At 43.1% G+C, this 13,571-nt stretch overlaps 3 protein-coding genes across 3 annotated transcripts; 2 read left to right on the top strand and 1 right to left on the bottom strand.

Moving 5' to 3' along the window:
* The first annotated feature begins 911 nt into the window (after positions 1-911).
* LOC137799758 (nuclear receptor-interacting protein 3-like) lies at positions 912-5,019 on the top strand. Its single transcript, XM_068596570.1, has 7 exons — positions 912-1,162; positions 1,954-2,121; positions 2,249-2,331; positions 2,420-2,559; positions 3,677-3,729; positions 3,890-3,978; positions 4,411-5,019. Exons 1-7 carry the CDS (start codon positions 995-997, stop codon positions 4,418-4,420), a joined length of 711 nt encoding a protein of 236 aa, XP_068452671.1. The 5' UTR covers positions 912-994; the 3' UTR covers positions 4,421-5,019.
* A 2,106-nt stretch (positions 5,020-7,125) lies between these two features.
* cunh11orf16 (chromosome unknown C11orf16 homolog) lies at positions 7,126-10,777 on the top strand. The gene is made up of 7 exons (XM_068596480.1): positions 7,126-7,332; positions 7,525-7,887; positions 8,073-8,182; positions 8,316-8,445; positions 9,062-9,302; positions 9,519-9,995; positions 10,185-10,777. Exons 1-7 carry the CDS (start codon positions 7,126-7,128, stop codon positions 10,397-10,399), a joined length of 1,743 nt encoding a protein of 580 aa, XP_068452581.1. The 3' UTR covers positions 10,400-10,777.
* On the bottom strand, positions 10,454-12,965 carry akip1 (A kinase (PRKA) interacting protein 1). Its single transcript, XM_068596565.1, has 5 exons — positions 12,689-12,965; positions 11,889-12,080; positions 11,729-11,803; positions 11,497-11,637; positions 10,454-10,820 (listed from the first exon to the last, which is right to left on the bottom strand). The coding sequence occupies exons 2-5, from the start codon at positions 12,045-12,047 to the stop codon at positions 10,677-10,679; spliced, it is 519 nt and encodes a 172-aa protein (XP_068452666.1). The 5' UTR covers positions 12,048-12,080; positions 12,689-12,965; the 3' UTR covers positions 10,454-10,676.
* Positions 12,966-13,571: the final 606 nt, after the last annotated feature.

Here is a 13,571-nt window from a genome sequence, read left to right as displayed (position 1 = left end):
CAATACTTTGCATTCGTGAAAATACCATATTTAATCCTGCAATCAAAGTCTAATTTAAAAGTGCCCATATTAACATAAAAACAAATATACACACCTATACAATTTATGGTTTTAAAATGTTTTGTTTCCCTCTAATATTTGCCTTCAAAATGTGGTGGAGGAGAAGTATAAAGTGGCAGAAAATGGAAATACTCAACTCTAGTACAAGCACTTCATTGAGGAGAGTATATTTACCACTGAAAGCAAGAGTATGGACTTTAAGTGTGTTGGGGTGTGTAATAATACAGGAATATGAAGTATTATTATACATCAGAGATGATCAATTGGATCTAACAGAAGCACATTTTACAGCAAACACAAATTAAGACTCTGCTAATTTTTGACTACATGCACACACCTTTACTTTTTATTATATTTCTTGTTGGCCCATATCAGTTTTTATTTTGTTTATTTTTTATTTGTTTTGCAGTTTTAACAAAAATAAGAATGATAATACAAGTTTCAATTAAAAAAAAAGAATTCAACAAAATAATTTGTTTAGAAAATAATGTTTATCTCTTTCATAACATTATTATCATTTATTTTTCCACCGGAGTCACGATTCAATAAAATGACGTATTTGCTCTACGTTGAAGTTGCTATGAGACACACAAACAAACCGGAAGTTACTATCAAAGTAAAAGCTCTCAGTCAATAGTTATTTGCATTAAAACGGCTACAGCTTGAATTAAAACAACAAAAACAAAGAATTATAACAAGCCATTATAATATATTATATTATAATACAAATAAATGACAGATAATTCACATTTGCAAGTTGTTTTCGTAAATCCGAGTTTTATTTTGACAGTCCTGACCGGAAGTCGCACTTGTTTCCTGTCTGACTTGACGACCCGCGCTGGTCATGATGGGGGTGTCTCTTCTGTAGCTCATCACCGGGGGATTCCTCATCATAAACTCACACCGGTGGAGGCTGCACGCTCAGACCGCCGTCATGTTCACCGGGATGCGGGCGGAGAACCGCGGGGACCCGGGGGTCCAGGACGCGGCGGCGCTGCGGCAGCAGCGCAGGCTGAAGCAGGCCATCCAGTTCCTGCACCGGGACTCCGCGGACCTGCTGCCTCTGGACGGGCTGAAGAAGCTCGGGACATCCAAGCAGGGGGTGAGCCTCTTATGGCGGGCCTATTATGAGAATACATAAATATATATATTATCCCATTTCACCGTATATCCCACAATGTTATTTTACTTCATAACCTTATGAACTACTATATTCAGTTTAGATTATATTTCCATATAGACAGTAAATAAGATTTCTTCATCACATATATATGTTTGAACTACTGTTGTTTTTTAGCTTTATATATCCATTTATCAGTATTTATGTCCTTTTTGGGACTTAAACCAAATCAAAGGTAGAATATTGCAAATTATGTAAACAGGAGAGTTAGTTATTTTTTTAAATTATTTTAATTAGTTTTGTTTTTACCATGCATATTGTTGAGAAGATGTATATCTAATATAATGATATAAGGAGAAAGTAAGAATAAACTGAGGATAGATTAATGTTTTGCAAATCTTAACAAGTTTTATATAAATATAGGCTGTCACAAATAAACTCTGCACTAATACATTTACTTTAAGACTTTTTAATAATACTTATGTTTGGAAAGGGAACTTGTATTTTTCGCTGCGTGTGAAAATATTTCTTAAAAACCTGTGAAAATATAAAAATAAAAATTCCTTTCATGTTTAATCAATACTTAATACATTTGTATTTAAATTACATACAAGTCAAATTCTACATTGTTTTAGTTAATCTACACGTTTGCCACATTATAAGACAGTACTAATACATTATTATTTGTGTCTAAGCTCCAACTCCTCAATGATGGGATGAGAACTTGAAAACATTTTCTGACTGTTTATTTTTTTATTTATTTGTAATCGTAGCAGCCGCATCATATTCTCCAGAAGCGCCTGCTGGAGGCCAAGCGGTCTCAGGGAAGGATGAACATGTGCGGAGTGACACCGAACAACGGAGGCGTCCATCTGAGCTGCACCCACTTCACCTCGCACGAGGATGAGGACGAGGAAGATTTAATCTATGTGCCCTGCAAGGTGAGCGAGTAGCTGCACATTATGATGACCATCAGAGTTATAATCAGAAGAGGTTATGTATAACAAGTATGACAACAACAAACTGCTTTTCTCCATCTGTTTTCATTGTTGTGTTGATTGTTTGCAGTGTTTGGGACAGGAAGTCAACGTGCTGATTGACACCGGCTGCAAACTGAACCTCATGTCCTCTCTGACGGTGGAGAGATCCGGGTGAGACGCTCATCATCTGTCCATTAGACGAATATTAAAGTCACTACGAGTACACGCCGAGTTATTTATGTTGTTGTTTCTCTCGAAGTTTGAAAGATCTGGTTGAGGAGAACAAGATGGAGACGGATGGTTTTCCGTTCCAGAGGAAGCTTTGTGTCGACGGACTCATCCGAGAGCTCAGCGTGAGCATCGGGCCTCTCAGGATAATGTGCTCCTTCGCCATCGTGGGTAAGAAGGAAGAATACTTTTTTTTTTTTCATAATTATATTTTTTTGTTTAGTCATGCTTTTTTTTTTTAATCATACTTTTTTTTCAGAATTGTTTTTTTTTTTGGTCACACTTTTTTTCATAATTATGTTTTTTGGTCATACTTTTTTTCAGAATTATGTTTTATTTTTGGTCCCAATTTTTTTTTGTCCCTTTTTTTTGGTCACGCTTTTTTTTTTTGGTCATACTTTTTTTTTGGTCACTTTTTTTTGGTCAAACTTTTTTTGGTCACTTTTTTTTGGTCATGGTTTTTTTGAGTTATACTTTTTTTTGGGGTCAAACTTTTTTTTTTGGTGATACTTTTTTTTGGTCATACTTTTTTTTGTTCACTTTTTTTAGTCACTTTTTTTGATCACTTTTTTTTGGTCACACTTTTTTCATAATTGTTTTTTGGTCATGCTTTTTTTTTGGTCATACTTTTTTTTCAGAATTATGTTTTATTTTTGGTCAAACTTTTTTTTTGGTCACTTTTTTTGGTCAAACTTTTTTTTTGGTCACTTTTTTTGGGTCATACTTTTTTTTGGTCATACTTTTTTTGTCACACTTTTTTTTGGTCACGCTTTTTTTGGTCACTTTTTTTTGTCACTTTTTTTTGGTCAAACTTTTTCTATGGTCTTGCTTTTTTTTGGGTTATACTTTTTTTTGGGTCCAACTTTTTTTTTGGTCACTTTTTCGTCACTTTGTTTTGGTCATACTTTTTTTTGGTCATACTTTTTTTTCAGAATTATGTTTTATTTTTGGTCAAACTTTTTTTTGGTCACTTTTTTTGGGTCATACTTTTTTTTGGTCATACTTTTTTTGTCACACTTTTTTTTGGTCACGCTTTTTTTGTCACTTTTTTTTGGTCATACTTTTTTTTTGGTCACTTTTTTTTGTTCAAACTTTTTCTATGGTCTTGCTTTTTTTTGGGTTATACTTTTTTTTGGGTCAAACTTTTTTTTTGGTCACTTTTTCGTCACTTTTTTTTGGTCATACTTTTTTTGGTCACTTTTTTTTGGTCATACTTTTTTTTTCATAATTCTGACTTCTTTTTTTTGGCTGAAATGGGCTTCCATAATTTTGTGCATTTCATTCGCAGAAAGCAACAGACCGCTGATGTCTCTGGGCAACAAGACACTGAAGTCCCTCAAGGTAACTCCTCCGCTTACAGACTATCATGCAGGAGGAAACATGCACAGACAACATATATACAACACATTGTGTTTTAGCTAGTGAGGCAACAACACAGACACACACAGTGTCTCTACCTGCATGTACATGTTCAATGTGTTGTCTATTTTCTTTCCTTCAGTGTGTAATTGACACTGAAAAGCAGATGTTGGTGTTTGGGACGACCGTCAGGGAGAAACTCCAGTTCACCAAGAAGCCGCTGGATGGAAGGTACGACGTTTAGACTTCATATGCACACAGACCACACGATCACAGTTTTATAGAAGATCATATTTACAATTGGAATAAAACACTTATTGTTCCATAAAACACTTTTCATGGTGTTATTGTCAAATTTGCACACAATTCCAACTAAATGTATTTGCTTTTTATTTGATTTGAAATAGTTTTTACTGTTTCTGTACCATGTGAAGTGCATTCGAGTACCTTTTATAGAGCCATATCTATATTTAAATTGAAGTTGGTACTGTTTATGCTGCAAAATGAATGAATGCAACCACAAAATATGAAAACATTTTCATTTTCTGGGGGTTATATTTGGACATTTTTCAACAAAACATAATTTCTAATCATTATGTTTGACATTCATTGAACATTTAATGGACTGAATGAATGTTTTGCTTCTTCCTCTTCCTCCTTCAGAGACCTGTGACAACAACAACAACAACAACAACAACAACGACTCAGCGACCAACAGCAATATTTACTCTGACAACTGGACGCCTCGTTGGAGAACCTCGGCTCTCTCCCTCCACGACTTCCACTTCCTCTCTGCCTGTTTGTCTGCTGCGTCCATGAATCCCATAATAACCCTCTAGTTTTTACTTAAAGGCGTCTCTTCCAACACAAGTAGCCTCTCGTGTAGCAGCGAATGCATCCTCGTAGCCCAAGTGATCGTGTTGTAGCCGCCGCGTACACATGGATGTTCTGTGCAGTTAGAGGAACTCGTCGTTCTGTAGACTTTAAGATTCTGATAGAACTGTGATTTATATTTTATTGTGTCTTACAAATAAGTAATACAAGTAGTATTCTACATTTACAGCTGAAGCGTTGGGAGGATTTGTATTTCCTGTGACGTAGATAAACTTAGCACAACGTATTGCATACAACGGTTTATCTACTGTATTTTATAATGTTGTAAATGTATTTTATAGTCAAAAGAAACCCTGGATTTGCATCTTAATGTTTACAAAAATCACAGGTGACCCTTGTGATATGTTTTATCACTGAAGCACTGAATATCAAATTAAAAAAACCCAAATGATGTGAAAGATTTCTGTGTCTTTAGAGGAAGTTTAGCTACGGGAGGAAAAATAAAACCTCTCACACGGCGCGGCCTATTTAACATGAGAGCATGAATGAAACTGGGCCAGCTGAAGGTTTCTGACACACTTAGTGTCGTTAGAGACGAGAAACAGAAGAAACGGGTCTCAGAGCGCCGCCTGTGGATCAGCTGACCTCCTGACGCCGCCGAGCGGTGAGCAGGTCCTCCCAGCCGAGAGCATCGCCAAGGAAACCAGCGTCAACAGCGTGTCGAGGGTTAACGTCTGCAGCCGGCTGAGAAGGTACGCTCACTCTGAGACACACACCACAGACACACACCACAGACACACACCACAGACACACACCACAGACACACACCACAGACACACACCACAGACACACACCACAGACACACACCACAGACACACACCACAGACACACACCACAGACACACACCACAGACACACACTACAGACACACACCACAGACACACACCACAGACACAAGCTACAGACACACGCTACAGACACACACCACAGACACACACCACAGACACACACCACAGACACACACCACAGACACAAGCTACAGACACACGCTACAGACACACACCACAGACACACACCACAGACACACACTACAGACACACACCACAGACACACACCACAGACACACACCACAGACACACACCACAGACACACACCACAGACACAAGCTACAGACACACACCACAGACACACACCACAGACACACACCACAGACACAAGCTACAGACACACACCACAGACACAAGCTACAGACACACACCACAGACACAAGCTACAGACACACACCACAGACACACACCACAGACACACGCTACAGACACACACCACAGACACACACCACAGACACACACCACAGACACAAGCTACAGACACACACCACAGACACACACCACAGACACACGCTACAGACACACACCACAGACACACACCACAGACACACACCACAGACACAAGCTACAGACACACACCACAGACACACACCACAGACACACACCACAGACACAAACTACAGATACAAACTACATACACACACTACAGACACATGATACAGACACAGACTACAGACACGCACTACAGACACACACTACAGACACAGATTACATACACAAACCACAGACACACGCTACAGACACAAACTACAGACGCATGATCGTTGTGTTTCCTGCTTTCAGAGAAAAGAGGGTGAGTTCCAGAGGAAGTACTCACAGCTTTTACTGCAGTACTTTCCTGTAAAAGTTACCAGTAAAATGTACATTAATTATGAAAGTAAACGTAATCAAAGTGCAGAATGTCTCCGTTCAGATAACTTCATTATTATTATTGTGTTTATTACACGTGAGCTTTGTGATGTCACAGCCGGTTTAGAAAACTTTACACACTGTTGGATTAATGTATGTAGAGCAGTTTCATATTTCATAAATTAACTGTTTTATTGTAAAAGTGTAATCTGTAAAGTTACAAATAACTCCAGCTGTCCTAAAAATGTAGTGGAGTAAAACGCACAATATTTCCCTGTGAAACGTAGTAGAGAAGTACAGTACAAGTACCTCAACATCGTACTCAAGTACAGTACTTGAGTAAATGTACTTGATGCTTTCCTACTGGTTCTAAATGTGTTTGTTTCATATTCACGGTTAAACATCTGTTAGCAAACTGTTCCAGAGCCTCGTGGAGGCTCAATTCAAAATACAACTAGTGAGATTAATGTCGTAAAATAAATGTTTAGACATAAACGTATCAGAGAAAACAACAACAACAACAGTCAGAAGTATTATGATTGAAGTGGATCATGGAATTTCAAAACTAAACGAAGTAAATCATGAGTAAAGAAGTACAAATTATATGTATATTTTGTTGAAAATGAGGTTCAACCAAAACATTTGGAAGAAATAAACTATTAATGCAGAGAAATGAAACTCATCTGTCTCTCAACTATTATTCACATTATTATAATTTCCATTCAGTGTTGTTTTTCTATTTTCATCCAAAGTAGTTGGATTTGTTTTGTAAAACTGAACGTTGTTCATCGTATCTTCAGTCCAGCGTGATGTCGTGCAGGCGGCCGGCGGCGTGCGACGCGGCGCTGCTCGCTCTGCTTCTGGGCGGCCGCAGACGCAACGTCACGTTTGTGGTGGACGTCTCGGAGAGCGCCAGCGCCGCCCTGGTGGCGGCCAAGCGGCTGCTGATCCGGACGCTGCTGACGAAGGCGTCGCTCAGGGACTCGCTCTTCAACGTGGTGGCGACCTCCGGCCAGGTGAGGCGGGACGGACGCGTCTCACACACACACACACACACACACACACACACACACACACACACACACACACACACACACACACAGGAAAGCTCTCTGGAGATTCTCTCTCTCTCTCGTGTGTGTGTGTGTGTGTGTGTGTGTGTGTGTGTGTGTGTGTGTGTGTGTGTGTGTGTGTGTGTGTGTGTACAGTTCACCTGCTGGTCCCGCCACATGCTGCCCTGCGCCCCGGACACGGTGTTCATGGCTCTGTCCTGGATCCGCTCCGTCAGCTGCGGCCCCGGCAGAGGCCTCCCAGCTGCCCTGGGCGCCGCCCTCGCCGACCCGGCCTGCCACGCCGTCCAGCTGCTCTGCGCCGGCGTCCCCGACCGGCCGGGCGCCGCGGCGGCGGGCCTCCCCGCTCTGGCGGCCGGGAGGCCCGTGAACGTCTTCTACCTGCAGGACCCGGGGAACCGGCTGGACGGCGAGGCCAGAGACCACCTGCAGTGTTTGACCCGGGCCACCGGGGGGCGCTGTTACGTGGTGCCAGTTGGTCTGAACGGAGCGCTGGAGAAGGTCTGAACCTTCTGACCGACAGTTTATTTACTGGGGCGTGTTCCATGAAAGAATAATATGACGTCGCCTGTTTTCTTTACACTTCTATTGGTCTTAAGTTATGTATGTGTGGAAGTATGAATTCATGGTTCAGTCATGAGAAATGCTCACATGACTTCGCTGTGACTGACTGTGTTTCCATGAAGGTGATTCCTCTGTTCGATGTGGAGATGACATCATCATCAGCGCCGGTCCGGTGTCGCTGTCCCTCCTCTTCCTCCATCTTCATCCCTCATGACATGCCGTCGCCTCTCAGGTTGTTTCCACGTCACGTTGAGGCCAAAGGTCACGCTCTGAGCTCGTGACACACATGCAGGCTGATACAGGTGTGTGTATGTATGTGTGTGTGTGTGTGTGCTTCTTGGCTTCCTGCGTCCGCCCTGGTGCAGTCTGGGTAATCCACACGCGCTCTCTGGTCAAACGGCGCTCGTCCCAGAGTTCTCTCCAGGATGCCGCGTGCTGGCCAGGCGGCAGGAGGACGGCCTCTACCACCTGGGCACCGTCACGCAGCGCGTTCAGGTGAGAGACGCTCAGGTGAGAGACGCTCAGGTGAGAGACGCTCAGGCGAGAGACGCTCAGGTGAGAAACATTCAGGTGAGAGATGTTCAGGTGAGAGACGCTCAGGTGAGAGATGTTCAGGTGAGAGATGTTCAGGTGAGAGACGCTCAGGCGAGAGACGCTCAGGTGAGAAACATTCAGGCAAGAGACCTTCAGTTGAGACACGTTCAGTCGAGAGACGCTCAGGTGAGAGATGTTCAGGTGAGAGACGCTCAGGTGAGAGATGTTCAGGTGAGAGACGCTCAGGTGAGAGATGTTCAGGTGAGAGACGCTCAGGTGAGAGATGTTCAGGTGAGAGACGCTCAGGTGAGAGATGTTCAGGTGAGAGACGCTCAGGTGAGAGATGTTCAGGTGAGAGACGCTCAGGTGAGAGATGTTCAGGTGAGAGACGCTCAGGTGAGAGATGTTCAGGTGAGAGATGTTCAGGTGAGAGATGTTCAGGTGAGAGATGTTCAGGTGAGAGACGTTCAGGTGAGAGATGTTCAGGTGAGAGATGTTCAGGTGAGAGACGTTCAGGTGAGAGACGTTCAGGTGAGAGATGTTCAGGTGAGAGACGTCTTCTTCGTGTCAAACTCAGGGCTGCGCAGGACTTTGGGTCGTGGAGTTCGACCGTCCGGGCGGCGCCGGCGGCTCGCTGGAGGCCGCCGCCCCCCTGAGGCAGACGGTCTGCTCCCTCGACATGGAGAGCAACGCCGCCGCTCGGACCCGCCCCCTGCAGCCTGGTGATGCCGTGCTGTCGCCGTGGGAACCGGACCTGAGGAGATACGGGCCGGGGAGAGTGATGGCCGCCGCCGCCGAGAGCACTGATGGTCTTGGAGGTACACGATTATTTAACTTTATTTAAGTTTAAGTTAAAAAAAAAAAAAAATTTTAAAAAGCCTTTCACATTAAAATGTTTTGCTTTCCTGTAGTCTTTTTTTTTTTTTTTACTTTTTACTATATTTCTCAAGAGACAATGTTGTGTTATTATTGTTGTTATTATTACATAACTATTCAGATCAGAATGAACGTGAATAACTTGCTTGTCTTTGCAGTCGTCGGCGTTCGCAGCGTCCAGGTTCTGATGTGGAACCGTCGTGTCTCTTTGGTTCCGGCCGGTTTGGTTTTCCTCCTTTCGGCTCCTCGACACGACAGGATAGTCCGGGAGCTCCGCATGCAGACGGCGGCCTCCAGCCGGTGCTGCGGCTGGCTCGGCGCCTGCAGCTCCTCCTGCGCCGCTCCGCCGCCGCCGCTCTGCTGCTCGGTCTCGAACCACCGGCCCTGCTCGTTCCCGCCCAGCTGGGGAAGAGTGGAGGGAACTGGAAGAGCAGAGCGAGAGAAACCGCCAGACCTCAGAGATACAGACGTGTGGAGAAGTGACCCCGGGGTGCCTTCCTCTTCCTCCTCATCCTCCTCTTCCTCCTCTCTTTCTGAGGATGACAGCAGAGCGCTGAAGCTAACGGGTAAACAGCCGCGACCTCCCTGGAGGTACTGGAGACAAACTGGGCCGGAGCCTCAACACAGGAAGCCAGGTGGGAAACGGGGTCTCTGGTCATGTGACCAGCGCCTGCAGGAAGGTCATGTGATCCACGAGTAATCAGAAATCTGATCTCCATATAATTAAAATATTTAGAACACCAATTCCTTAATCGCTAATAATCAAAGTGGTTCTTCTAAAAAGGGAAGGTTTTCACATCTGGTCATGTTCATATATATTCCAGGGGGTTCAGTGGCGAGGACGTCGTCCCGACCCGAGAGGTTCAGCTTCCCCTCGCCGCAGAGCGCCGCCTCGGCCAATCACAGCTCTCTGTTTCTGTCTCTTCCGGGTGCGGGAGGAAGAAGAGCGAACGTCAGAGATGTTTTTGAAGCGACCGACTTCAAACCTCGACCCCCGGCGGGACGGCGGCCTTTCAGCGCCGCTGCTGTTTACACATGACACGTCAGAGCGGACCAATGAGAAAAATGAAGTATGAAGATACAGGAATTTCATTAAAAAATAAATACTTTATTTTCAAACACTGAAGCGGTGCAAGTGCAGGTTAAAAAGATAATAAATGGTCACGCAAAACATGATAAAATATGGCTTCTCAATATTGATGGCAAAATAGGAAATATAATCTCTTTAAAACGGAGATAATCTGTGTAAAAACAGGCAACAAACACACAAACAGCATCATTTTTGTCGGTTTTGGTATTGAGTGTTCAGGGTCAGATCAGAGGTCAAAGGTCACGTCCACGCTCTCTCCAGCTCTGACACTGACCAGCCGAGTCTGCTGCTGCGACTGCGGCAGGCTGGCGGTGACGGCGTACGTCCCCGGAGAGACATCGATGAAGAAATCTTCACCCGACGCGCGACCCTGAAGAAGAAGAGAGACTTTAAATTTAAAAACACTTTTCTCGTTGTTCCCTGGCGGCCAAAAGAGGAACTTTACAAGACGCTAGCGCCAAGAAATCTACAATTCTGTAAAGTATTCAATTCAAAAAGCACGAAAATATCAGCCTCAAATACAAATTATTACAATATTCCACCGATGTTAAAGTGAAAAAGAATCACTGTGCCATGGAAAGACATTTTACTTGAAGACGTCTGTAAGCATTAATTTTGTTATGTCTAAATATTGACCTATATCCTACTTATACATATCCTCATGTAAAAGTGTTGCTGGTAGCGTCATTCCCAATGAAAATCAAAAAACTTGCAAGCTTTTTTTGGTCGTTTTTTGTTTGATTAAGTAAAACAAAAAGTGTGTTTTCAACTCCACCACTGCAAAAAGAAAAGTGTCTGGTGGTGAAGAATGTTGAATATTTAGCAAGCTGAAGATCCAGATATCCTTCTGAGCATTCAAAAGTCCAAAATAAATCTAAAGCCAGTAAATACTGAAATTAAATGAGCTAAATAATTCCCTCTGTCATGAGCGACCTGTTAAATAGACGTGCTGTTCCTCTGAGTTTGTCTTTAAGATCTTTAATGCTTCCTAAAAAACAAAAAGACACATAAAAGCCGAATGTGACTCAAAGAAAACAACTTCTTACTTTGTCGTGTGAATCCTTTGTGTGTTTTCTGGCCGGCTGCGCAGGTGTTTTCATGCCAACAGCTGGCCGTGAGTGGAATCTGGACACGTGGCTCCTCTCGGTGTCAGTGGGCTCGGAGCAACAGCCGGACTCGTAAAACCTCTAAAAGACACACAGAACTACGGTCACATGTTTAGTCTTCGGGGGGAGTCGAGCTGAACAACAAAGAGGTTGCAGGTAAAGAACCGCCGACCTTGCACTGATGGGCCGTCTGTGCCATGAGCCCTGCGAGGGTGGCAAAGACATCATCGAGCTCCGTGTGGGCTCGCTGCAAAACGTCAAGAGTTAAGTCAGATAATCAGGTTAAGAGCCATAAACGTATAAATATCTATACACATGTCATGCGGAGGCACCTTGACGGGGATTTGCGTGCCCTCGTCTGTCGTCGTGGAGGTCTGGGACGCTGCGGCGCTCGTCCAGTCGACGCTGCGCCTGGAGGCTCGCTCCAGCACCTCCAGGCCCAGGCTGGCAGAGCGCCGCAGAGACGAGTCCAGCCAGGCCTGGCTCGCCATGAAGAGGTCCAGTCGAACTCAGGTGTCCTTCACCTGAAGGGCGGGACAAGCAGACAGAATTATACAAGTTACCTCACAGTACACACATTCAGTTACGTATTTTTAAAAATATACTTGGCTTTTATACTAGTCTGATGGCAGTATTGATAATTCACCCTTTTTTAAGCAAACATGTCAAATCTTTAAGATATCATATTGAAAATTCCCTGTTTCCTCTAGACAAAACACACATTTTAAAGCCTCTGGGATACGAATAATTGACATTTCTAACTATATATGGAGATAAATAATACGTTAATTTTAGTTTCATTGAAAGTAATGAGCAGATTCACTTATAGTTGCAACCCTTATCCCATAGGACGACAAATTAAATACAATATTAGTAAAATATTTGATGGTCTAAATCGCCAAAACCGTCTCAGGGCTTTAACAGCTTCTCTATTTACGGTTGCTTTGGCAGCTTAATCAAATTAAAACAGTTAAAGACAAACAAACAAGTTGGACAAATCACTAGTTTGGCAGCCTACACGTGAACGCAGCAGGTAAACTGCGCATGCGTGAAGCTTAACGCTCCCCTGCTAGTAAAGCGGTCTGTTACATTGTTGCAAAGCTTAAAAGCGTTCCAACAATTCGCTACTTACTTTTCTGTCAGCCGTTAGCGTCGCGAGCTTCAAACAGAACGCAGAACCATTCCGCGTTCCATTGCCCACGTGACGTTCCCTTTAATTAACGCGTCGACACGATAACGAGATTATTTATGCGTTTTACATGTTTACCGGTTAGCGAGTAAACATACGTAAATACGAGCTTTCAACAGGAAACTTGGGCTTCTTCATTCAGTTCGCAGCAATCAGCCGTCACGTCATTTCCTTGATTTTTAGCTTGTGAAGATCATCTCGCGCGCACAGCTGAGGGGGCCGTGGTGCCTTCAAGTGACAGGACAGGAAATCCTGCGTGTGAAACTCCGCCCAATGCAAACACCCGAAAGTCACGTGGAGATGTTTTACTTGTGATACGAGTTGTAATAATGTCAATAGTCGCCCTTCAAGGTTACAAGTTTGCATTAAAAAAGCGTATTCCTACACGAAATAATTGATTGAGTCTTGTAATATCAATGATTGTTTTGTCTCTTCAGTAAATATTAAAATAGTTCCTGGAAAAACTGCTGGGATTGAAGAGTCCCTTTATGACACTTTCTAAATAAAGGGGCTTCCTGACTATGAACTTTATACAAAACACTCCATTTACGTTGTCACTTTAGCTAAAGACGCAGCGCTGTCACTTTTTTGTATTCCCATATTCATTTAATTGTCCATTTTTTTTAAAATGATGGTTGCGACAAAATTAGTACATCTCTGGAAGCAAGTTTTAAGCATTAGTAACCCTGAAGGCGACTTTGAGCTGCTGTCGTCATTTTACCGATTCAAACCGTACTGTGCAGGATTATATCATTGGCATAAGAAATTTTTTAATATGTTCAATATCAAATTTGAAGATAAAAAGGTGTTGACTTTTTCCAAAGAG

Source organism: Clinocottus analis, unplaced genomic scaffold (assembly GCF_023055335.1).
Source record: "Clinocottus analis isolate CAN_PGR_092001 unplaced genomic scaffold, fCliAna1.0.p SCAF_38, whole genome shotgun sequence".
In the NCBI taxonomy this organism is placed as follows: domain Eukaryota; kingdom Metazoa; phylum Chordata; class Actinopteri; order Perciformes; family Cottidae; genus Clinocottus; species Clinocottus analis.
This window is presented reverse-complemented; position numbering and strand designations above follow the sequence as displayed.